Source organism: Oncorhynchus mykiss, chromosome 6, assembly GCF_013265735.2.
Source record: "Oncorhynchus mykiss isolate Arlee chromosome 6, USDA_OmykA_1.1, whole genome shotgun sequence".
Lineage (NCBI taxonomy): Eukaryota > Metazoa > Chordata > Actinopteri > Salmoniformes > Salmonidae > Oncorhynchus > Oncorhynchus mykiss.
Window position 1 is genome coordinate 64,494,654 of NC_048570.1, and position 26,720 is coordinate 64,521,373.

At 43.5% G+C, this 26,720-nt stretch overlaps 2 protein-coding genes across 7 annotated transcripts in view; one reads left to right on the forward strand and one right to left on the reverse strand.

The window, feature by feature from the left end:
* Positions 1–165: 165 nt before the first annotated feature.
* LOC110526337 (ubiquitin-like protein 7) lies at positions 166–4,968 on the forward strand. Of its 5 annotated transcripts, none has more exons than XM_021607215.2 (11): positions 166–269; positions 590–770; positions 875–994; positions 1,123–1,205; positions 2,917–3,001; positions 3,101–3,158; positions 3,281–3,414; positions 3,662–3,711; positions 3,794–3,970; positions 4,073–4,195; positions 4,488–4,963. In XM_021607215.2, exons 2-11 carry the CDS (start codon positions 599–601, stop codon positions 4,626–4,628), a joined length of 1,143 nt encoding a protein of 380 aa, XP_021462890.1. In that variant the 5' UTR covers positions 166–269; positions 590–598; the 3' UTR covers positions 4,629–4,963. The 5 variants fall into 5 exon arrangements, with proteins under 5 accessions (XP_021462890.1, XP_021462891.1, XP_021462892.1 ...); XM_021607216.2 differs by having other exon boundaries at positions 224–269; positions 569–770; XM_021607217.2 differs by having other exon boundaries at positions 262–379.
* A 10,121-nt stretch (positions 4,969–15,089) lies between these two features.
* Positions 15,090–26,720, reverse strand: part of LOC110526338 (SH2 domain-containing adapter protein F) — a 132,892-nt gene continuing 121,261 nt past the window's right edge. For both annotated transcript variants that reach the window (XM_036980692.1, XM_036980691.1), the window contains 3 exons: positions 23,274–23,451; positions 22,945–23,064; positions 15,090–16,268 (listed from right to left, as the gene is read on the reverse strand). In XM_036980692.1, coding sequence (XP_036836587.1) covers positions 16,082–16,268; positions 22,945–23,064; positions 23,274–23,451 — 485 coding nt within the window. In that variant the 3' untranslated portion in view covers positions 15,090–16,081. The remainder of the gene's footprint in view (positions 16,269–22,944; positions 23,065–23,273; positions 23,452–26,720) is intronic.

Genomic DNA, 26,720 nt, shown 5'->3' on the forward strand with positions numbered 1-26,720 from the left:
TTTGTCCTATATTTATATTGTGTTCATTTTTTATTTTAAATCCCAGGCCCGTCCCCGCAGGAGGTCGTCATTGTAAATTATTATTATTATTATATAATTATATAATTATTATAATTAGAATCTTAACTGACTTGCCTAGTTAAATAAAGGTTCCATAAAATAAAAAATACATTGTTGCCATCATGTATATTCCATTACTTCCGCTTTGGTCAGCGTGATTGTGGACCACGTGTATAACACGGAAGCAGATCGTGTCAACAAAGCAAATCGTGAGTCTGCAGTACAATTTTGCAATGTGTTTCATGTAAATCCATTCGTGGATTTCATACGTTTTAGTGGATGCCATACGAACGTTATTTTTGAAAACTTCATCCAAACGGTCTTTACTTGCTAAAAATGTTCATGCCTAATGTTAGTGGCATTATAGAAGCGATAGCTAGCTTGCTAGCTTAATGGCTAATAGCTAACGTTAGCTGTGCATATCAGAAGATTAGACATTCCTTATCCAAACTTTAGCTAGTTTTAGATTCGTGAATGTGGTGCTGACTTCACTATGTTACCAATGTAGATTGTCGTTGTTCCTGTCTAGCAACAACTCATGATGTCGGAGTGGCACCTGTCATTGAAGCTGGTGGATCAGCCCAAATCCACCTTCCACTTCCCTGAGACGATGCCTGGAGACGTGTCTCCCGGCGGGTACCGAGTCTCTACTCTGAAACAGCTCGTTGCAGCACAGCTTCCTGATTCCCTACCGGACCCCGAACTCATAGGTTTGCATTGCATAAGTGAACAACTCACATGTCAACTAACTTAGCTAACTTCTGTACTGTATTTATGATTTGTGTCTTAAAAGTTTATTTATTTCATATGTCAGAGCTGGTACACTGTGGTCGCAAGTTGAAGGACGACCTGACTTTAGACTCCTGTGGGATCCAGCCTGGATCCACCCTGCACATCCTCAAAAGGACCTGGCCTGAACCAGAAATCAATCCAGGTGGGTTTTGGCAGACTAACTCTAACCCTCTTAGAAGCGCCATGTCACTAGACATTTTCATGTATAAGGTTACTTCTATAAAGAACCATAGTCATTTATCTATCCTGTCTTTCTCCCTTTGTCTGTAGAGCCAGTGAACAGGACGACTGCAGCCAGGGAGTTCCGTGTGCTGCAGGCAGCCCTCCACTCCAACTCCACCTATAGAGACTCGGTAATAACATTGTTATGCTGTTGCGAATGAAAATGTCGGGTCCAAAACGACTGACAACCTTGATAAAGATGAGCAATAATGAATTTATAAAATACACTGAACAAAAATATAAACACAACATGTAAAGTGTTGGTTTCATGAGCTGAAATAAAAGATCCCAGAAATGTTCCATATGCACAAAAAGCTTATTCCTCAAATGTTGTGAACAAATTTGTTTACATCCCTGTTAGTGAGCATTTCTCCTTTGCCAAGATAATCCATCCACCTGACAGGTGTGGCATGGCAAGAAGCTGATTAAACAGCATGATCATTACACAGGTGCACCTTGTGCTGGGGAAAAAAATGGCCACTCTAAAATATGCAGTTGTCACACAACCCAATCCGACATAATGCTCTGCCCCATGTCGCAAGGGTCTGTACACAATTCCTGAAAGCTGAAAATGTCCCAGTTCTTTCATGGCCTGCATACTCACCTTGCACACTCACCAGACATGTCACCCATTGAGCATGTTTGGGATACTCTCGATCGACGTGTAAGACAGTGTGTTCCAGTTCCCGCCAATATCCAGCAACTTCGCACAATTATTGAAGAGGAGTGAGACAACATTCCACAAGCCACAATCAACAACCTGATCAACTCTGTGTTATGCTGCATGAGGCAAATGGTGGTTACACCAGATAGTGACTGGTTTTCTGAGCCAAGCCCCTACCTTTTTTTAAAGATATCTGTGACCAACAGATGCATATCTGTATTCCCAGTCATATGAAATCCATAAACTCATTAGGCTCTGATCTATTTCAATTGACTAATGTCCTTATATGAACTGTAACTCAGTAAAATCTTTGAAATTGTTGAGTGTTGGGTTTATATTTTTGTTCAGTATAAATAATTAAAATACTGAGCTATAATTTATGCTCAAAAGAATGGGAAAGTTAATATTTTATACAAATACAATTGGTCAGAGAAAGATAGTTTGTTGAATTAGTAATACTTTTTTTCTCAAAAGGTAGTGTTCAAAATTATTGACACCCCTAAAAATTGTTATAAATAAAGTAGTCAAAGGTTTAGTATTTGGTCCCATATTCCTAGCTCGCAATGACTATATCAAGCTTGTGACTATACACACGTGTTTAATGCATTTGCAGTTTGTTTTGGTTGTGTTTTAGAGTATTTTGTGCCCATTTGCAATGAATGGTAAATCATGTATTGTGTCATTATGGAGTCACTTTTTTTTATTGTAAATAAGAATAGAATATGTTTCTAAACACCTCTACATTAATGTGGATTATACCATGATTACAGATAATCCTGAATGAATTGTGAATAGTTATGAGTGAGAAAGTTACAGAAGGTCAAAGATCATACCCCCAGGACATGCTAACCTTCACCATGACCATTGGGGGTAAGATCTTTGACCCTCTGTAACTTTCTCACTCATAACTATTCACAATTCATTCAGGATTACCCGTAATCATGATGATCCGTAATCATCTCATCATTATTCATGATTGTTACTTGTTAAATAAGAATATATTTATCTAGGCAATTGTATTAGTACAAAACAATATAATTTCACCATTTTTTTTTATTTAGCATACAATATAGCTCAGTATTTGAATGATTTACTTTATACGGTCATTATTGCTCTTCTTTATCAAGGGTGTCAATAATTTCAGACCCCACTGTATATAACGTCATTTGCTTCCCCAGGTGTTTAAGATGCTGACTAATAAGGAGTCTCTAGATCAGATCATTGTGGCCACGCCAGGGCTGAGATCTGACCCGGTAGCACTAGGCAAGTACTGATTAGCTCTGCCCGTTATGACATGACATCATCCTAACCATGTCACCAAGGAGGTTATGTCTTACAATGCTATTCTTCTGAATCTTGCAGGAGTGCTTCAAGACAAAGATCTATTTGTGCAATTCACAGACCCTAACATGCTGGATGTGTAAGTGTTTTTGTTCCATATACTGTAGAATGACTTTGTCATACCATGTTGTGAATGAGTAACTATACTGTGGATTTGTAACATTAGGGATAATACAAATAATTAAATGTTTTGCCTTGCAGGTTGATCAGTTCTCACCCAGCCTTGGTCAATGCCATCATCCTGGTCCTCCACTCAGTGGCTGGCAGCATGCCTGCTCAGTCCAGCGCCGGCTCCTCCCGCAACGTCTCCTCCAGCTCCTACAGTGACATGCCGGGTGAGTATCACATTGGTGGACACTACAGGGTCGTGTTCATTAGGGCAGACCGTAAAAAAAATGGTTTGCAACGGGAAACAAAAATCTCTGATCTTATTGGACAAGGTTCAGGTAGCACCTATCTGTTTCATTCTTTTTCAAAACGTTTAGTCCCTACTGAACACGACACAGTAATGGCCACATCGGTCTGTCACTCACCATCACAAAGACTGGAACATGTATGACATTCGCTTTGTCTTGTCTGCAGGAGGGTTTATGTTTGAGGGCATGTCTGATGACGATGAAGATTTCCAATCGGTGAGTCAATCTAGCTGGATTGAGATTTCAAATGTAAATATAGATGGAGTATAGCTAACACCATTGCTATGTGTGTAACTAGGGAAATCCGGCAGGCCCATCCAACCGAACCGGGGGCCCAGCAGGAATGCGGCCTGTGTCCCTTGGCCATAGTGGAGCTACAGGCCCTCGACCCATAACACAGAGTGAGCTGGCCACTGCCCTGGCCCTGGCCAGTACTCCTGAGAGCAGTGCTGTTACTCCCACTGCAGGGGCTCAGGTAAAGAATCCTCCCTCAACACATACAAACACACTCCTCTCTCCAGTGACACAGAGCAGACACTTTCGCTTCTAGCTGCGTGCCCTTTGTTCTGTGTTGCAGCAGGACCCCTCATCTGGAGTGCCTCCCATGCCAGCAGGGACTCCTGTCAGCAATGACCTTTTCAGCCAGGCACTGCAGCAGGCTCTACAGGCCTCCAGCATGTCCGGCATGTCCTCTCTGCAGGTCAGTCTCTTCTCCTTTCCCCCTCTCCTCTACTCTCTCATTCTCTCCTTTCCCTCTCCTCTCACTGTGCTACAGGAGCCGCGAGGACAGACCAGATCCACAGGTCTCGACCTTTAAAGGACAACACTGTGGATAGAAGCTGTGCTGTTAATCATAATGCCTGGAGCAATGGCACTCGCTGTGTTTCTATTTGGTCTCTCTCTAGCTGGAGTAATGACAGCCTAAACCTCAATGTCTCTGACTGTCTGTTTGCCAGTAGTTTTAAGGCTAGCTTTGTTCTACTGTCTTATAGGGGCGTTGGCAGTCCCAGCTGCAGCAGCTGAGAGACATGGGGATCCAGGATGAGGAGCTGATGTTACGGGCGCTGCAGGCTACAGACGGGGACATCCAGTCAGCTCTGGAGCTCATCTTCGCTGGAGGTCCAGGACTCTGAGCCAAGCCAGGGCCCTGAGAGAGGAGAGTGCAGGGGGAAACGTCTCTACACAGACCCAAGCTGATGGCTCTGGTCATTCTGCCATTAGGCTGTGATATGAGAGAGAGGAGAGTGCAGGGGGAAACGTCTCTACACAGACCCAAGCTGATGCTCTGGTCATTCTGCCATTAGGCTGTGATATGGATACTTAAATGGACACAATGCTTCAGACATGAAGACCTCATTACTACTCCTCTACCCTTTCATACACAGCCTAAATGGAACAACCTTTAAATGGCTGGCAAAACATTTCTTATTTTTGTTTTTGACTTGTAATAAAGATAAACATGTACCTTATCTACCCCTGAATCTGACTGACTCATTTAAAGGAGGGTTGGTGTTAGCCCCTGAAGGCTTTAATCTCATCGCAGTGCGAATACATACATAATCAAAGAGGGCTGTGTTCTACCAGAAATCTTTGTTTTGTTTCAGACACTAACATTGACTCAGATCTGCTATAAAATATGCATTGGAAGAAAGCAGTGTTGCGACTACCCCTTGAGTCTAACTGTAATTCATACAGTTGTACACTAGGTGGCAATGTATAACCACTTACCATAGTTCCTTTAAAATTCCATTCAATAGAGAAATAAGGAGTAGAAATTTGACAAATATGGCTAGCTAATGTTTGAACTGATTCTGAAACTGTTTCAGTTGGTCTGCCAGATCAATAAACACATAATACAAATACTACTATTTGACTTTTGTGGTTTTACATAATTCTAAGCTCATCCAACAGTTATAAGATTTATTAAATGTTTACCAGCTGACATTATGCAAACATTGTACTGTAGAAGGATGTTATTGTGTCTGAGCTGAACATGGTCTCTACAAGTAAATGGGCTTGCTCTTTATTCAAATGATTTTGCTCTTTAAATGACCAGACCCATTTTGTGAACTGGTTTGTCTCATTGTCTCCCATTGGGGTGCTGTGGAAGAAGATGACAAATTGTGTGCCCCCTCACCCTACCATTCTCAATCTTCAGTAATTGCCCTGCTTAGTTTTAGAACTGCATCTTGGTGCATGCGGCTGCTCAATCAGTGAACGGCCCTTTCATGAGCGCAGCACCCAAACAGTGCTTTGTGTCTTTCCCGTCCCAATTACCATTTTACATGCCATGCACACCTGCTGGCAATTTCCCTCTGAATATCTCCTACAGAGTTTCAAAAGTGAGGTCTCTCCCTGGACTCTTCAGAACTACTTCAAATTATGTTGAGTCTTCAATTGGTTAATACAACATTTGATTGCCTTTCAAGCTAATTTAAGTAAATAATGATGCACCATAGGAATTGATTTACTGTAGGCTTATTAGACAATATATTGGTGTTCTTTGTTTGATAGATCACGTTAAAAGCATTACAGTAATGGTAGAGGTATTGTGATTATAAAACAGAAACCGTTTATTCTGCTGGTCGTTGCCATGTCAGACCTATCCTCTTAACTGCAGCAAGCATCACATCCTCAAACCTCCAACAATATACCGTCACAACATCCAGGGAAGTTGCCATGGAGATGCATTTATCTGATTCAGATGTGCAATGTGATTACACATCCCCATCTTCACACAATGCTGTCATTGCACTACATTTAGGTTACAAACATTCTTTCTCTTTTTTTTCTCCACTCGGAGGACAATGCAAAGAAGATGAAACGCCTTCCTCATCTGCCCCCTGTGCTGCTGACATCAAAATGGAGGTGGAAGAAGGTGCTGTCCAGACAGATCTGTTCAGTTTGTACCTGTGGCTGTATAGTGACCTCTCTCCCCCTTCTGTCCATGCAGACAGGCTTGTGTGGGACCTAGGGACCCTGCAAATAGGGTGTTATTTGTGGATGAAGGCAATGTCTTGGCTGGGTAGGAAACTGCACTTAATCAGTAGAGTCACTAATGACCTGTAGATTCAGGGATGGATTAGGACAGTCCTACTTAATTATACTCTATGACTACACAGTGGAAAACTCTGCAGCCATAATAGACCATTTAAAGCAGAGTAAAAGCTAAATTAATCTAACTGCCAGAGACTGCAGAATAATAACAGGTTTCACTTCGGGTCACCTCCTCACACGTGTCAGAAGGGAATTGGAGGGGAGTTGCTTTATTGTCTCCCCATTTTGTTTTTGTCTTTTTAAATGATGCAGTTCATGTGTTATTAGCATCAAGTCTGTTTACCTGAGCTTGCTTTCTGTCAGGCATGACTGGGCTGAATATGAAATGAGTTGGTGATGGACAAGGGCCATTTTTTCTATCCGTCTGCGTTCATTGCTGCTTTCAAGCCATGTCTTTCAGGCCTGTGGATGCTCTTTTGTCCACCAAAGGACGCTTTGATGCATTTCCTCTCAGGTGTTTTAACCCTTGGTGGGTGTTTTAACCCTTGGTGGGTTTCTAATCCCTGGAAGAGGGTGATATCGCAGCAGTGGGAGAAAGGTTAGAAATGACACATCTCTCCAGAGCAGCTGGAAGGACCACCATGAAGCTGCTGTGTGGTAGAGAACGATAAGAGTGTCTGAATAAGATTTAGACGTTCATCTAAACAAAACAGCAATACCCTAAATCACCTTGGATGGATTCTCAGGAGAGTATATGAACACACTTCTGTTCAAGTATCAACAAACTAGTTCATTGCAGTTATGTCAACTTTGCATGGAAAATATTTCTCCACACTTTCACGAAAGAGGTGGATCACACATTCCCTGCCTTCTCTTTATTGCTTTTGGTTGTCGGTGGTAACATCCATCTGTCTGTCCTCTGTCTCTTCATACAAGCTGTGTGTAATAGAAAACACTGCAGACTTTATAGGCCAGCTTGGCTCCATTGTGAGGCTCTGAAAGGATGTTTACACATTGATCTAGCCTCACCTACTAACAGAAGGCAACAGGAGGAGAGCTGGGGAGAGGAGCATGCTAACTCAAACACTGCTTCCCTTTCAGGAGCAGAAACACTGAGCATTCAGACAGACATATATGGGCCTGTGTTCTCCAAAAGTAGAGCATCAAAGCCACGTGGCCCGAATCCCCAGGCCGTCTGGTCTGCTTGTTAAAGCCACGCTGTGCGCTTGTGTTTAAATGAAGGATTCTCTAGCACCATCACCATCAAAGCCCAGGGTGTGTTCTCTGTAATCTCAACCGCTGTTCTCTGTCTCTCAGAGCTCTCCTGTAGTTGTTTATTCATACATGAATTAAGTATGCTCTCGAAGAAAGACGCTAGAGACCGACTCAGACCGTGTTTGGCATACACAGCAATTCATAAATTTCCTCTGTACAGATCTTGGGTTAGTTAATTAAATCAAATAAATTGAAATTTCACCAGTCACATGCGCCGAATACAGTGAAATGCTTACTTACGAGCCCCTAACCAACAATGCAGTTTAAAAAAAAATATGGGTTTAGAATAATAAATAAAAGTAACAAATAATTAAAGAAAAGCAGTAAAATAACAATAGTGGGACTATATACAGGGGGGTACCGGTACAGAGTCAATGTGCGGGGACACCGGTTAGTTGAGGTAATATGTACACTACCATTCAAAATTTTGGGTTCACTTAGAAAGGCCATATCTCAGACTGGCCAATAAAAAGAAAAGATTAAGATGGGCAAAAGAACACAGACACTGGACAGATGAACTCTGCATAGAAGGCCAGCACCCCGGAGTCACCTCTTCACTGTTGACGTTGAGACTGATATTTTGCGGGTACTATTTAATGAAGCTGCCAGTTGGGGACTTGTGAGGTGTCTGTTTCTCAAACTAGACACTCTAATGTACTTGTCCTCTTGCTCAGTTGTGCACCGGGGCCTCACACTCCTCTTTCTATTCTGGTTAGAACCAGTTTGCACTGTTCTGTGAAGGGAGTAGTACACAGTGTTGTACGAGATCTTCAGTTTCTTGGCAATTTCTCGCATGGAATAGCCTTAATGTCTGAGAACAAGAATAGACTGACGAGTTTCAGAAGAAAGTTCTTTATTTCTGACCATTTTGAGCCTATAATCGAACCTACAAATGCTCCAGATACTCAACTAGTCTAAAGAAGGCCAGTTTTATTGTTTCTTTGATCAGCACAACCGTTTTCAGTTGTGCTAACATAATTGCAAAAGGGTTTTCTAATTATCAATTAGCCTTTTAAAATGATAAACTTGGATTAGCTAACACAACGTGCCATTGGAACACAGGAGTGATGGGTGCTGATAATGGGCCTCTGTACGCCTATGTAGATATTCCATTAAAAATCAGCCGTATCCAGCTGCAATAGTAAATTACAACATTAACAATGTCTACACTCTATTTCTGATCAATTTGATGTCACTAATGGACAAAAAAAAAGTACATTTCTAAGTGACCCCAATCTTTTGAATGGTAGTGTACATGTAGGTAGGTAGTTATTAAAGTGGCTATGCATAGATGATAACATGGAGTATCAGCTGTGTAAAAGAGGAGGGGGGGGTGAAAATAGTCTGGGTAGCCATTTGATTAGAAGATATCACTATAATATCACGGCCGGCCGGTGTGCAGTGAGAACTGGGTTGGGATCGTGTGGTGGAGCAGATGACCATTCACTACTAGGTTGACGGCAGTGACTTTATCCTCTTTTACTATTCTTGCAATACCCCATCCTTGACTCAACCAACAGAGAGCGGCTCTATGGCACTTACCATTGAATAGACCTTTAACATGGTAACTGGTAATCACAACGGTATTGAGTTATTTACCAAATACCGTTTGGATGCAACTTTTTTGGGTGACATGTTTGTCGCAGCATCAAGAAAGAGACAAAAGACTGAGGGTTTGGACTCAAACTCTACTTTATTTAGGTTGAAACTTGATGCCTCTATGTCCCCATACAATACATTCAGTATATACATTTGGCAATGAGGGACTGTACAGATATGTTATAGTAGTGAATACATACACGGGAAGAAAATGTACACAAAAGCATTAAAACCACTTGACCTCAGTGGCTAGAGAGACACCGAGTAAGTCTATGGCTGATGGCAACACGCACACACTTCTTTGAGGGTGAGAAGGACTAGTCCAGGTTCCCAGAGAGACATAATGTGAAGAGTGAGTCTGCTGATTGAGACAAAGCTCCTTCTCTGCCTTCCAGAATCACCTCCCTTCCTCCCTCCTAGTCAGGCGAGGGGACTTCCTCCGTGCAGCGTGGACAACGTACGTGGGACCTTGCCTACAGTAACATGCATCTGTCAGCAGCCCTGAATAAAGATCCTCCTCTTCTTTATGTTTCATCTCTGCCACACAGGAACATTAAGACATATAGTGCATTCGGAAAGTATTTAGACCCCTTGACTTTTTCCAAATTTTGTTACATTATAGCCTTATTCTAAACTGGATTAAATCATTTTTTTCCCTCATCAAATTTACACAATACCCCATAACGACAAAGCAAAAACAAATGTAGACATTTTTGCAAATTAAAAAAACATGAAAATATCACATTTACATAAGTATTTTGACGCGCCACTCGGAACTTTGTTGAAGAACCTTGGCAGAGAATACAGTCTTGAGTCTTCTTGGGTATGACGCTACAAGCTTGGTACACCTGTATTTGGGGAGTTTCTCCCATTTTTTTATGAAGATCCTCTCAAGCTCTGTTAGGTTAGATGGGGGGCGTCGCTGCACAGTCATTTTCAGGTCTCTCCAGAGATGTTTGATCGGGTTCAAGTCCGGACTCTGGCTGGGCCACTCAAGGACATTCAGAGACTTGTCCCGAAGCCACTCCTGCATTGTCTTGGCTGTGTGAGTCTTCGCCAAAGAGTTCAATGTTGGGTTTATCAGACCAAAGAATCTTGCTTCTTACGGTCTGAGAGTCTTTGGGTGCCTTTTGGCAAACTCCAAACGGGCTGTCATGTGCCTTTTACTGAGGAGTGGCTTCAGTCTGGCCACTCTACCACAAAGGCCTGATTGGTTGAGTACTGTGTAGATGGTTGTCCTTCTGTAAGGTTCTCCCATCTCCACAGATGAACTCTGGAGCTCTTTCAGAGTGACCATCGGGTTCTTGGTCACCTCCCTGACCAAGGCTCTTCTCCACCGATTGCTCAGTTTGGCTGGGCGGCCCAGCTCTAGGAAGAGTCTTGGTGGTTCCAAACTTGTTCCATTTAAGAATGATGGAGGCCACTGTGTTCTTGGGGACCTTCAACACTACAGATTTTTTTTGGTATCCTTCCCCAGATCTGTGCCTTGACACAATCCTGTTTCATAGCTCTATGGACAATTCCTTCAACCTCATGGCTTGGTGTTTGCTCTGACATGCACTGTCAACTATGGGACCTTACATAGACCCGTGTGTGCTTTGCCAAATCATGTCCAAACAATTTTATTTACCACAAATGGACTCCAATCAAGGTGTTGAAACATCAAGGATGATCAATGGAAACAGGCTGCACCTGAGCTCAATTTCGAGTCTCATAGCAAAGGGTCTGAAAACGGTCTGTTCATTTTTTATAAATGTGCAAAAATGAAAAAACTTTTCACTTTGTCATTAGGGGGTATTGTGTGTAGATTGTTATTAATAAATTATTTAATCCGTTTTAGAACAAGGCTGTAACGTAACAATTTTTAACAAAGGGGTCTGAATACACACACACACACACACACTCATGGCCAAAAGTTGAGAATGACACAAATACACATTTCCAAAAAGTTTGCTTCTTCAGTGTCTAGATATTTTTGTCAGATGTTACTATGGAATACTGAAGTATAATTACAAGCATTTCATAAGTGTCAGACCTTTATTGACTCTTACATGAAGTTGATGCAAAGAGTCAATATTTGCAGTGTTGACCCTTCTTTTTAAATTCTGGGCCACATCCTGACTGATGGCAGCCCATTCTTGCATAATCAATGCTTGGAGTTTGTCAGAAATTGTGTTTTTTTTTGTCCACCCGCCTCTTGAGGATTGACCACAAGTTCTCAAAGTGATTAAGGTCTGGGGAGTTTCCTGGCCATGGACACAAAATATCGATGTGTGGTTCCCCGAGCGACTTCGTTATCACTTTTGCCTTATGGCAAGGTGCTCCATCATGCTGGAAAAGGCATTGTTCGTCACCAAACTGTTCCAGGATGGTTGGGAGAAGTTGCTCTCGGAGGATGTGTTGGTACCATTCTTTATTCATGGCTGTGTTCTTAGGCAAAATTGTGAGTGAGCCCACTCCCTTGGCTGAGAAGTAACCCCACACATGAATGGTCTCAGGATGGTTTACGGTTGGCATGACACAGGACTGATGGTAGCGCTCACCTTGTCTTCTCCGGACAAGCTTTTTTCCGGATGCCCCAAACAATCGGAAAGGGGATTCATCAGAGAAAATGACTTTACCCCAGTCCTCAGCAGTCCAATCCCTGTACCTTTTGCAGAATATCAGTCTGTCCCTGATGTTTTTCCTGGAGGGAAGTGGCTTCTTTGCTGCCCTTCTTGACACCAGTCCATCCTCCAAAAGTCTTCACCTCACTGTGCGTGCAGATGCACTCACACCTGCCTGCTGCCATTCCTGAGCAAGCTCTGTACTGGTGGTGCCCCGAGCCCGCAGCTGAATCAACTTTATGAGACAGTCCTGGCGCTTGCTGGACTTTCTTGGGTGCCCTGAAGCCTTCTGCAGAAATGCAGTGGAATTTTTTTGGAAGGGATTTACATGGCAAATAGGGACTTTGCAATTAATTGCAATTCATCTGATCACTCTTCATAACATTCTGAAGTATATGCAAATTGCCATCATACAAACTGAGGCAGCAGACTTTGTGAAAATTAATATTTGTCATTCTCAAAACTTTTGGCCACAACTGTGTGTGTGTGTGTGTAATATATATATATATATACATACACACACACACACACACACACACACACACACACACAGTCAAAAGTTTGGACACACCTACTCATTCAAGGATTTTTCTTTATTTTTACTATTTTATACATTGTAGAATAATAGTGAAGACATCAAAACTATGAAATAACACATATGGAATCACGAAATAACCAAAAAAAGGTGTTAAACAAATCAAAATATATTTTATATTTGAGATTCTTCAAATAGCCACCCTTTGCCTTAATGACAGCTTTGCACATGCTTGGCATTCTCTCAACCAGCTTCATGAAGTAGTCACCTGGAATGCATTTCAATTAATAGGTCTGCCTTGTTAAAACTTAATTTGTGGAATTTCTTTCCTTCTTAATGCGTTTGAGCCAATCAGTTGTGTTGTGACAAGGTAGGGGTGGTATACAGAAGATGGTCTTTCACCAAATAGGGTCCATATTATGGCAAGAACATCTCAAATAAGCAAAGAGAAATGACAGTCCATTATTACTTTATGACATGAAGGTCAGTCAATGCAGAACTTTTCAAGAACTTTGAAAGTTTCTTCAAGTGCAGTCGCAACAACCATCAAGCTCTATGATTAAACTGGTTCTCATGAGGACCGCCACAGGAATGAAAGACCAGAGTTACCTCTGCTGCAGTGGATAAATTCATTAGAGTTAACTGCACATCAGATTGCAGCCCAAATAAATGCTTCACAGAGTTCAAGTAACAGACACAACTCAACATCAACTGTTCAGATGAGACTGTGTGAATCAGGCCCTCATGGTCGAATTGCTGCAAAGTAACCACTACTAAAGGACACAAATAAGAAGAATAGACTTGCTTGGGTCAAGAAACACGAGCAATGGACATTAGACCGGTAGAAATCTGTCCTTTGGTTTGATGAGTCCAAATTTGAGACTTTTGGTTCCAACAGCTGTCTCTTTGAGAAACCCAGAGTAGGTGAATGGATGATCTCCACATGTGTGGATCCCACCGTGAAGCATGGAGGAGGATGTGTGATGCTTTGCTGGTGACCCTGTCTGTGATTTATTTAGAATTCAAGGCACACTTAACAAGCATGGCTACCACAACATTCTGCAGCGATATGGTTTCTGCTTTTCACTTAGTGGGACAATAATTTGTTATTCAACAGGACAATGACCTAAAACACACCTACAGGCTGTGTAAGGACTACTTGACCAATAAGGAGAGTGATGGCGTACTGAATCACCTGACCTCAGCCCAATTGAGATGGTTTGAGTTGGACCACAGAGTGAAGGAAAAGCATCCAACAAGTGCTCAGCATATGTGGGAACTCCTTCAAGACTGTTGAAAAAGCATTCCTCATGAAGCTGGTTGAGAGAATGCCAAGAGTGTGCAAAGCTGTCAAGGCAAAGGGTGGCTACTTTGAAGAATCTCAAATATATTTTGATTTGTTTAACACTTTTTTGGTTACGACATAATTCTATATGTGTTATTTCATAGTTGTGATGTCTTCACTATTATTCTACAATGTAGAAAATAGTAAAAAATAAAGAAAAACCCTTGAATGAGTAGGTGTGTCCAAACCTTTGACTGGTACTGATATATTTATTTAATTAATAAAATGTGAGCAGAATTTCCCTCCATTACATACAATGGCCCTCTCCGTCAACATCAGTTACCTCATGAAGGTGTGGGATAGTCTAATCATTACATTGACAAACTCCTAAACCTGCCATGAGGGGGTACTTCAGGTGTACTCCGGGCAGAGTAAAATTCAGTTGGTGGTACAGTAACCAAAAAAGTTTGGGAACCATTGCTGCTGTATGCAACCCTACTTGACTTGTTCCCTTATCTTACCAACAGAATCAATTCACCTCCAGCAAACACTCATAATTCCCTGGAAATGCCAATTGGAGGACAGACTTTGATTTCCACATCTGCAATGATGCCACCTACTGGCTATGGGATTGCATAGCATGCTTCAGCACTCTCCTTATTAACATTTAGATGTTAAAAGACACGTCAGTCCCTCTGGTTCAGGGGAGAAGCCAAGGTGTGTATTAAATAATTCCAACAAATAGATGGGTTATGACAGACTGGAGGTCTGAGTTCATCCAGGAAAATGGAATCCTCCGATTGGTCCATGGGGCTTCTACAGACAGTCTTTATGTGAGGCTGGACAATCCCATTGGTCACGAGACACCATTACTCATCAGTGTCTCAGAGTCAGAGTCAGGCCACAGAGGCAGTTGGACACATGAAGCAGAACTGACTAAAACACAAAGCGAAGCACCACAGTATATGAGACCAGGTCCGGGGTGTTCAAGCTCTGGCCAAACACGATCACATGGCAGAGAATAGTGAGGGCTGGATGCCACGAGGCAGGCCTTCACAGAGAGGAGTAACACATCTGTAATAAGAAGAATTACCCCAGAATAAATTACAGTCACAGAACAATCGTTGAAAGAAGCAGAACTCTAGAAATCAGCGGATCTAATCCGACTGATTCAACCCATGCATTATAAGGCATTAACCAAACATTTGTTACGGACATCACACAATTTCATAGTGACTATACATACAAATGCTGATCTGTAAAATGTAGTTTTTAAAAAAGAAACAAAAACATTATCTGATTGACTGGTTTATGCAAAAACATATTCTTAAACCATAGATGCAATTTGTTGGGAATCGGAGTTGCATGGTGGGGGTTGGATCAATATCTGCAATCCCATTGTACCTATTGATCTGCAGATTCACGAATGAAATTGATTTTCTGAGGTAGACAATGCAGGCATATTCCATTCTACCCATACAAAGATGATGGCAGATTGGGAAGGTAATTTAGCCCATTTTGAGACTAGGCACCCATCTCTGGCTCATTTAGCCAATGGTGCTACTGCTGTGTAACATAGTTATCCATCTATCAGTCTGCTGACTGTCAAACCAGAGCTGTACTTACACTGTCCTACCAATGGGACACCCGTGGTGAAGGATATCAGAAATTACAGTCCCGGGAATAGACAGAGACGTCAGTCTGTAGACCTTATAGCACTTAAACACTAAACTGTTGTTGCACTGATGGGGAAAGTATTCACACAGGGCAGGTTTATTGAGTTTGCCGGCCACTGTAGAGTGCCCATATATAACCCAACTCCAATACATTAATGTGCCTTCCCCACTTCCTTTATAAAGGGCATTACAATCTTTAGCTTCCCCTCACTAAATAAACACTTTCAGCATAACATGGAGCCAAATCCAATACGAACAGGTCTTGTGTGGAGGAGATTGGTACAGAGTGGTACTGTTGAGGAAGCAGCTGTGGGATCAGTGAAACAATGCTCGTCAGCAGATAATGTGTCAGTCAATGATGCAATGATAATGTTGTAGCAAGTACAAACAAAAAGTTAATAGCTGGTCTGGGATCAGGTGGGTGATGACAGGTGAGCTGTGTTATCATCATCATCATCATCATCATCCCTGCCTCTTCCGCCAACTTGAACTCTGTCCTTCAGACCAATCAGACAGAAGGAGAAAGGCAGAGCGACAGGATTTCCCATGGGAGGTGGCAGGAGAGGGCATCTGACCCCTGACCCCTGTGTGACCTTTGGGGAAGGACGTGTCACTATAGTGTCCTGATGGCCACTGGGTAGAGCAGGGACATGTGCTCGGCCCCCTTGATGGGCAGCTTGCGGCTGGAGTAGAAGTGGATGATCTCGGGGACACTGTCGAAGGGACAGCTGTTCTGACCCAGGATGTACTTGTTCTCCTTCGTCCTCGACAGCTTCATGTGCATGAAGCCCTGGCTACTCCTAGAAGGAGAGAGAAAACATTATTTCAGCTCCAAAAACAATGAATGCTTTATCTCCCAGCGGTACAGTGTGACAGATCATTCCCAGCCGATGCAGTACAGTAGGGCTGGTTTAGAACCCAGGTCACATACTGCGTGCTCATACGTACAGTAAGTAGAGAGTGCTACAAGTCTAATGAGCAGCCAGGAAGAATCACTTAGGCTACACCAGTTAATAAATGCAGAGCAAATGAAAAGCTCCCTGGGCTGTGCTCCCTTCGGTATTTCTAGGGCTGAGCCGGAGCCTTGGATCTGTGTGCTTTACAGCTCTTAAGTAATCTCCTGCTCTGGAGCCTTGTCTTAATGAGAAATGTGGCTGTATAAAACCCATTATGCTGCACTAGACAGAAGCTGCAGGGAGAAGGGCAGTGACACAGGCCTTTGATCACATAGAAGGAGAAGGAGAGGAGGAGTGGAGAAGAGGAAGAGAGAGGGATGAGAGAGAGAGAGAGAGGAAGGAAAGTGAGAGAAAGAGGGACATGATGAGGTAGAGGGGAGAAAGAGAGAGAGGAAGAGGGGGAGAGGAGGAAAAGGGAGAGAGAGAAGAAGAGGTAGATGGTGAGGTAGAGGGGGAGAGTGGGTAGCGGAAAAGTCCTCAGGAGACCATTTATCAGAAAACTTTTTGTTTCTTTTTATTTCTTTCTTTTTTTAAACACAGACTCATGGTCCCAGATACAGTTTTTTTCTGTTTGCATTGTGCAATGCCAAAGATACTGCAGAATCAGCTCACCCGGAGGATTTACACAGTTAGGAAAAAATATACAATATTTAGCAGAGCAGGTGTCACCTCTCCTGTCAACAGAAATAAAAAAAAAACTGTGGAATAAAGGCGAGACAGTGATGAACTGCAATTACTTCCTTTTCCCATAAGAGGGGAGTGGCATTCAAAGATGGAAATATGTTTTCTTATCCATTCTCTCTGCTGGTGTATGCGTGTGCATTATCAGCAGAAAGCACAAATTGCTGGGCATCTTAAATGAGATGTCCATACTTCCCTTATCTTATAAATTAATATGGCTTCAGGCTTTCCAAATGTATCTCACTAAGACACCAGCAGAAACAAAGCCATGAAGAGAACTTTAGGATCAAGGGGAAATTTAACAGGTTCAATTGCAGGACAATAACCATTAAAAATGACATTTCTCAAAACATCAGAGGCAAATACTTACTGTAAGTCAAATCTTTCATCAGTTCATGAACCAAGAGACAAAACCCTAGTGTGACACGGTGAAACTAGTAAGGACCAATGCAGATGAAGGACAGTCAACAAGAATTCTCTCATATCTTCTCTTCAACACATTGCTGCTGTAAGACTGGCAAGTCACAGCCTTGACATGTATAGTTTCTGCACTAAAAGTATGGTTAGAGAGGGGGAGATCGAAGGAGAGAGGAGTCGGAGAGGGGGGGGGGGGGGACAGAGACCCTAAAAGAAACGAGGGAGATTGAGAGTATCTAGCGTGAGGAGAGGTGGATGATCGTTTTATAAGAGAGCTGAGGGAGACTGCAGGGTTTCTCTGTTGCTATAAAAGTGAAGTAAATACAGCTAGTTTCAGCCTCCTCCATCACTGAGCCTGATCAGCCAGCCAGCTCCTCCAGTTGAATACGTCTCTGTCATTACTAGGATGTTCATCAAATCAAAGTTTATTGGTTGGAGTAGATGAGGACAGATATCTCTAGTCACACAGCCTGTTCACTGCCTACATACCAAAATATTACCCTGTTCCCCATTTAGGGCTTAGGCCAAAAGTAGTGCACTATATAGGGAATTAGGGTGCCAATTTGGGATGCAGTCACTGTGTTGCTGCTTCTTAAGCTGGGCCAGGAGAGGAGAGGCCACTCTGAAGGCAAAGTGTGTTTGATTTATCAACAGCTTGAGGAGATAGGCCTTGGGTTACATGAGCACACCACTTAAAAAGCTAAACACATCAATAGGAACATTTTAAAAATCCCCCTAAGATTTTCTTCCCCGTCAGCGTTTAGCTACGCTTATCGCGTTTCAGCGCCGTGGAGACTCAGAGACAATGGCGCAATAGACCACTACTCACTGCTGTCTGATAACAGAAATGTAGGGCTATTTTTGACAAGACTGGGCCTTTTGTGTTTGTTATCGTATCCTATTTAGTTGTGCGCTTTTATTGTCTAATCGGGATTAATTTCCCTCTGGAGGTCTGGTGTCCTGTTCACCGGGGTCTATGACTTTCACTTGAACCCTCTCATCCTCACAGCAGAGAAATAGGCTGACAGCCATCATCGTTTATCTCTACCTACCTCTCTACAAATATTAGACTGCACCACGAATGATGCTTCAATGTAATAAATCCATGGCTTCAGAGAAGCCAAAACTCACCCAACAGAAGATAATGATCCAGAAAGAAAGCCATGACCTTATGAAGCATTGTGGGACAGGAAATGTCCTGAATAGCTATTCTTCCGGTTTAATACATACTGTGGCAGCCACAAACACAGCGTGTCTGACTGGAAGGATTACAGACATGATCAGGACATGACCACACCTGTTCCTCATGACCACACCTGTTCCTCGTGGTTGAGAGTGACTATAGAAACAAGAATGTGGTTGGTTCTGATCATTATAGGTCAACTATAATGTACATAACACAAAGCTGTGTTGTTGTCGTGTTTCATTTGGGAACCGTTCCAATTGGGGTAATATCCAGGAAGAAAACATGCATTAATAAAACGCACTGAACTGCACGCACACTGAACTGCACACTCCACAACAAACTGGGAGAAACTGTCTCTCACAAGAAAGACAAAGAGACGTATGGCCCCATGAATATCTCTCACGAGAAAGACAAAGAGAAGACACTTTCCTGAGACACTTTTGCCTCTCCTGACATGAGTTCAACTGCCAACACGGAGAGCTTTTGTTGTTCTTTCTACAACTCCAAGGCTTTCTAGTTTCTCATGTGTTGTAGCATCAACACATTTTGTTGCATAAATCTTTGTTTTCCTCTTTCATCAACGGTTTATTTTCTACCTCAGTCAGCCCGTAAACCCGGCTGTGTAAAAACCCTCCCTGGGGGAGGAGGGAGAGCTACGGCTCTCAGAGACCAGTGAAAGGCTAAATGTGTTTTATGCACCTAGAAGACCACTCATCTTCAGCGAGAAGAGGAGAGAGAGAGAGAGAGAGAGAGAGAGAGAGAGAGAGGAAGAGAGACAAACAAGGTACCCTCTTTCCCTGTCAAAAGGCTCTCAGGACTGGTGGTTTGTGAAAGTCTGGGCCTTCATCAATGATGCAAAGCACAAACGTGTCGCCAAATTGGCCCCATGAATATTTCAGCAGCTCCAGACATGGAGTATCTAAACACAGGGTCTTCTAGCCTCTGCCACAGAGGTTTCAGCATCTGCCAACATGGAGTATCTGGCCTACACATTGGGTTTCCAGCCTCTGCCACAGAGGTTTCAGCATCTGCCAACATGGAGTATCTGGCCTACACATTGGGTTTCCAGCCTCTGCCACAGAGGTTTCAGCAACTGAACTCTATGTCACCCCCTCCCCACTGCCGGCTCCATGAATCAACCCGCTGATTGTTTACTGGGTTGATCTGAATGACCCTACAACCTCCTCTGCTTCCTACCAGTACTGCACAACTAACACAGTCACGCTGGCAGGACACAGGCACATGATCCACCACACACACCAGAGCGGTTTAGAAATATCTGCCTTCCTGCCTTTGCCCTCTGTCCTGTGTGGATGACATCTCCACTGATCTGTGCAGGAGGTCCAACAAAGAGTGTGTTGTAAACAGCCTTTTACACAACTATGATGTATGGTTCAAAAGCACACAGACACGGAACAATTCATTCCATCACTCCTTTCTGGATTAGTCCCATTATTCTGGGATTGACATTGGTGGTCCTAGACACACTCAGAAGTCTACGTGTTTGACCTTTGAACTCAGAGTCAATATGACTTTCTACTACAGTGACTGGCCATGGAGGCAGCCGGACTGACAGGGTCAGAGGTTCAGTGCTGCTGGCTGAAAGGTCACAGTTCGTGGGCTCTAGCTGAGAAGGAAAGCTGCTACTGGAGATCAACAACACTCCTCTCCTCCACCCCCTCAGACACAGCATGGGACGTGTCCTAGTGACCTTCCGAGTGACACAGCGGTCTGAGGCACTGCATCTCAGTGCAAGAGGCATCACTACAGTCCCTGGTTCGAATCTAGGATGTATCACATCCGGCCATGATTGGGAGTCTCATAGGTTTCCGCACAATTGGCCCAGCGTCGTCCGGGTTTGGCCGGGGTAGGCCGTCATTGTAAATAAGAATTTGTTCTTAACTGACTTGCCTAGTTAAATAAAGTCACCCCAAACAACCCCAGCCCCGTCTATCCAATAAGGCCTGCCAGCCTACTGCACCAGACAGTCCAGCCAATGGCCCAGCACTGTCTTTCCAATCAAGCCCACCAGTCTAATTCCCTGTGTGTCCCCTGGCAGGCCAGAGCAGAGTCCCAGAGCTCTGGTAATGAAATGAGCAGTCAGTCAGTGTGAGAAGCAGTGGAGCAGCTCTGGACAGCATCATCTCCTCCTGCCAGCAGAGATGAGCCAAAAGCAGACGGACGAGGAGCGTCCTCGGGCCCAGCAACGGTTTTTCCTCCTGCTGCAACGTATCTAATCTATCGCTGACTTTATCGACAGATATGTGCTTTATTGTGAATAACAAAAGAGCACAAATGTCAGTTTATATCTGAAGAAAGGTGACAATAATACTGTACAACTGTCTTCCATGGCCATAACTCGAGCGGTTATCCTCTCTGCGGCTCATATCAGAGGCACTTTCTCTGCCCCTGTGGTGAAATGTTTTTCTCAGCCAGGTATTGCTGTGTGCTGGTGAAATGGCAGCCCGCTGACACTCATCAGTTGGCTGGCTCCCTGCGGTAGTGTGAGCCCTCAGAGCCTTCGGAGTCGATGGGATGTGACTGCCCTGTGGAGGTGAATGCCAGCTGTGCAGTGAGACCCTTTAAGCTACCCTCCAGCTAAATGTCAGACCAGGCTAAACCAACCAGGGCCTGTCCCCTGGACCCTCCGCTGGCCTGGAGACAGGTCACAGTCAGGGGGCAGAGGTCAGCTAGGGGGGCATTATGAATTCAGTTCTGGGCAAGTCCGCGGGGCTAGAGATGTTACCTGGTGGAGGTGGGAGGGCATTAAGAAGGACAGGGTTCTTAAAGGTGATGTGTATAACCATACTGAAGAGACAGTCAGCAGGTAGGTAGGAGGTGAGGAAGACTCCTGGAGGCAGAATAATGGTGCTGTACTGTGTGTTGACCTGGTACTCTATCTATTGAACTCTACTCTATGATAACCCGTGAACACACACACTTCACTGAGGGTGTGTGTGTGTCATACTGTATATAGTGCCTTCAGAAAGTATTCATACCCCTCGACTTAATCCACATTTTGTCGTGTTACAGCCTGAATTCAAAATGGATTGAGTCGATTTTTTCTCTCACCCATCTACACATAAGACAAAGTCAAAACATGTTTTTAGAAATGCACATTTATTGAAAATGAAACCTCTAATTTACATAAAGTCAATACTTTGTAGAAGCACCATGTGATTCAAGTCTCGGCCTTGGCTGGGCCACTCAAGGACTTTCACATTCTTGTTCTGAAACCATTCCACCGTTGCTTTGGCTGTATGCTTGTGGTCATTGTACTGTTAGAATGTCATTTTTTTGCGTTTTTGCAAATTCTAGGCGTGCTGTCATGTGCCTTTTTCTCAGTAGCGGCTTCCGTCTGACCACGCTACCATAAAACCCAGATTGGTGAAGTACTGTAGAGACTGTTGTCCCTCTGACAGGTTCTCCCATCTCAGCCAAGAAACTCTGAAGTTCACTGACAGAACTTCAGAGTTTCTTGGCTGAGATAGGAGAACCTGTCAGAAGGACAACAGTCTCCACAGTACTTCACCAATCTTGGTCACCTCCCTGACCAAGGTCCATGTTGCCCGGTTGCTCAGTTCGGTCGGACGGCCAGCTCTAGGCAGAGTCTGGGTAGTGCCATATTTTTTCAATTTCCCGATGATGGAGACCACTGTGCTATTGGAAACCTTCAACACTCTAGAAATTGTTTTATACCCTTCCCCAGATATATACCTCATCACAATTCGATCTCGGAGATCTATGGACAGCTCTGACACGCACTGTCAACTGTGGGACCTTATACAGACAGGTGTGTTACCTTCTAAATTATGTCCAAACAATTGAATTGGCCACAGGTGGACTCCAATCAAGTTGTAGCGACAGCTCAAGGATGATCAAAGGAAATTGGATGCACCTGAGCTCAATTTGGAGTGTCATAGCGCAGGGGTATGAATACTTATGTAAATGAGATATTTCCGTATTTCATGTTCAATAAGTTTGCAAACGTTTAAAAAAACATGTTTTCACTTTGTTATTATGGGATATTATGTGGATTAAATCAAAATGGATTAAATCTAAATAATAAATGTTGAATTCAGGCTGTAACAACAAAATATGGAATAAGTCAAAAGAGGTATGAATACTTCTGAAGGCACAGCAGGTGCTGGATATTCTCTAGTGTGTGAGAGGGTGTCATCAACTGTACACAGATTACTTGTGTGTAGTGGACAGTATGTATGGGAAGGGTCTTACTTGAGTGAGAGGGAGAAGTCGTTCTTGCTGGTCTCACTGTTCCTCACCAGGTAGCTGGCCTCTTTACACAGCCTCAGCAGAGACTCCGCATCTGTCCTGCTGATCGCTCCATGGTACCAGCTACAGGGTGGAGAGAAGAGGGAGGATATAGCAGAGTTTCAAGTGGAGAAGGTGTCTTATCTAACATCAAAAAACAATCAAATATCTCCACAGCTCTACCTCAGAAGCACCAACACAAAATAACCAAATCCATAGAGAGAATCACAGGAATAGAATGACTAGTCATTATAATTCTGTGGATAGAAAGACGGTAGGGGAGGATAACTTACAATTGGCTCTCCAGGGACATGGAGGGGTCAATGCGTTCCCCCAGAGCAGCACTGCAGTGGTCCAGAGAGCTCATCTTGGTGTTGACCAGACAGCAACTGGAGTGGATGCGGGGCGGACGCCCTCCTTTACCCTCCCTGGTGGGCGACATTCTGGACTTCTCCGCCCCTTCAAACTGGACTGTAAATGAAGGAGACACAGCCAGATATGAGCATCACAATGCAACAGCATCTCAATAGAGGCCTTCCTGGAGACATTTCAAATATCAGCCTTGGAACACTGGACACCCCGCCTCCGTTTTTGTATAAAGCTAAGGGACGGGCCTCGAGAAATGTAACCACTCAAATTCATAGAGCTATGGATGCAAGGACAGACCATCTATGATATCATAATTACAGTTTTAACCATGTTTTGAGGCTATTCAGTGTTTGTTTACATAGTTTGTAAACCGAGTAAAAAACAAGCTGATATTTTGAAGCCTGATGGGGTACGACAGTTGAACTAACCTCATGACACATTTACAAGTTATATTGTTCAAGAATCAATGGGTATATCTCATGACATTATAAGTCTAAAATGGAAGTAGCAACTAAGGACTCTAGCTTCAACAATCTGACCATTGAAATCCTTCTTGTGTTTCCTGCACTCATCAATTATAAGCAATGCAATTAAAGTGGCGTTGAGTTCAGAGAAGCATGTGTTCAAAACATCAGGCATATCTGTGAAACACTGGGCTGCTGTGACTTCATTTTCATGATTCCTCCTGGTCTTTCCCGGCTTGTATGCGCTGTCCTGCAGTGAGACGTGTTAATGAGAGGAGACAGCCATGCCTCAGTGTTTAAACACACACTGCACCACTCTGCACAACACATCCCCCTCAAGGAACTTCACAGATGAAGGCAGAGCGAGACAGAAATCAATCCAGCCACACTGTGTACACAATGCCAGACGGGAGGGAAAACACAACATGCACAAACTAGTCCAGGTTAATCATTGAGCCAGGCCTTGAAAAGTGCCCAGGTCACCAACTAGAGAATAGACAGGCTCCTTTTGAAGTTGGCACTTCTCAGGGCTTTGCTGTTCGGCCTGATGGGGGATCGGAGGTGATCCATCCAAATCGTGACACGACCCTGACAGAGTTAGAGGTCAGAGATGTGCTTTTAGACCAAACAGAAACAAGCTACTCAATCTCCCTATTTACACAGTCTGATGTGAGATCAGAGGGTGGGAGGGGACCAGGAGTAGAAGTTGAAACCTCAGAACTTCCTGGTAGTGGTCAGCGGTCAGAGACACTGACACAGGAGAGTGAGCTGTTTTACTCCACAGGTCATTTCTGTAGTTGATGTCACACCATCCTTTGGAAAGAGCCCCATTTCCAGTTGCCTTGGCTTGCTACCCCCAGCAATAAACTGAGGTCACCCTTTAACATCAAACACATTACCAGTCTGTCACTGACAGAATGTTGAAGACCGCTTTGGGGCTTCAAGAGGAGTGGAGCAACATCAAACGTTGAGCCTCTGATGGAAGCAGTTCATTTAGCATACTCTTAGTTGTGATTGCATGCCCCCCGCCACCACTCATCTCAAGGGCTAATCTCACTCCAGGCCTGGGTTTAACTTCACTGAGTGGACATAGCTCCTCCAGACAGACAGACAAGAGCCGCTGGAATCACAACATATCAATGGAGAGGGGTGGAATAAGCTTGTCTAGTCTAGACCACACCTCCAGTCAAAGGCTAGCGTTTCACTTTCTGTAAAGCTATTGTAACATTGAGAGTCCTTACAGTCCTTCCACCATTATACACTGAACAAATGTATCAAACGCAACATGTAAAGTGCTGGTCCCATGTTTCATGAGCTGAAATAAAAGATCCCAGAAATGTTCCATACGCACAAAAAGCTTATTTCTCTCAAATGTTGAGCACAAATTTGTTTACATCACTGATAGTGACCATTTCTCCTTTGCCAAGATAATCCATCCACCTGACAAGTGTGGCATATCAAGAAGCTGATTGAACAGCATGATCATTACACAGGTACACCTTGTGCTGGGGGCAATAAAAGGCTACTGTGCAGTTTTGTCACACAGCAAAAGTCTCAAGTTTTGAGAGACAGTGCAATTGGCATGCTGAGTGCAGGAATGTCCACCAGAGCTGTTTCCAGTGAATTGAATGTTAATTTCTCTACAACAAGCCACCTCCTATTTCATTTTAGAGAATTTGGCAGAACGTTCAACCGGCCTCACAACCACAGACCACGTGCAATCACGCCAGTCCAGGACCTCCACATGTGGCTTCTTCACCTGCGGGATCGTCTGAGACCAACCACCTGGACAGCTGATTAAACTGTGGGTTTGCACAACCAAATAATTTCTGAACAAACTTTCAGAAACCGTCTCAGGGAAGCTCATCTCATCATCCTCACCAGGGTCTTGACTTGACTGCAGTTCGCTGTCGTAACCGACTTCAGTGGACAACTGCTCACATTCGATGGCCACTGGCACGCTTCATGGCTGAATCCCAGTTTCAACTTTACCAGGCACATGACCGACCGCGTTTATGGCGTTGTGTGGGCCAGCGGTTTGCTGATATCAACGTTGTGAATAGAGTGCCCCATAGTGGCAGTGGGGTTATGGTATGGGCAGGTATAAGCGACGCACAACAAACACAATTGTATTTTATCTATGTCAATTTGAATGCTCAGAGATACCGTGACGAGATCCTGAGGCCTATTGTCGTGCCATTCATCCGCCGCTATCACTTCATGTTTCAACATGACAATGCAGAGACCCATGTCGTAAGAATCTGTACATCATTTCTGGAAGCTGAAAATGTCCCAGTTCTTCCATGGTCTGCATATTCACAAGACATTGGCACGTTTGGGATGCTCTGGATCGACGTGCACGACAGCATGCTCCAGTTCCCGCCAATATCCAGCAATTTCGCACAGCCATTGAAGAGGAGTTGGACAACATTCCATAGGCCACTATCAACAGCCTGATCAACTCTATGCAAATTAGATGTGTTGTGCTGCATGTGGCAAATGGTGTTCACACCAGACACTGACTGGTTTTCTGATCCATGACCCTACTTTTATTTTAGGTGTCTTTGACCAACTGATGCATATCTGCATTCCCAGTCATGTGAAATCCATAGATAAGGGCCAAATGAATTTATTTCAATTGACTGATTTCCTTACATGATCTGTAACTCAGTAAAATCGTTGAAATTGTTGCATGTTGCATTTGTTTATATTTTAGGAATCAATAAATGTAGATGTCTATTAGAAAACAACCTCATGTAAATGCGTAGACATGCACAACTAGAAGCAATTAACTCTGTCTGATGCTAAGCTACATACTGAACAGCAGAAACCTATTCTGAGCATCCCTGAAGCATGCACAGCATGTGCTTACCACTGGAAAAAGCTACATCATACATTCATGATCAT

What these genes read in the sequence shown, in the direction of transcription:
- LOC110526337 (XM_036980689.1), top strand. An exon ending in ACCGGACCCCGAACTCATAG is followed by an intron (nt 771 to 874) that starts GTTTGCATTGCA and finishes TTCATATGTCAG; the next exon opens with AGCTGGTACACTGTGGTCGC. An exon ending in ATCTGACCCGGTAGCACTAG is followed by an intron (nt 3,002 to 3,100) that starts GCAAGTACTGAT and finishes TGAATCTTGCAG; the next exon opens with GAGTGCTTCAAGACAAAGAT.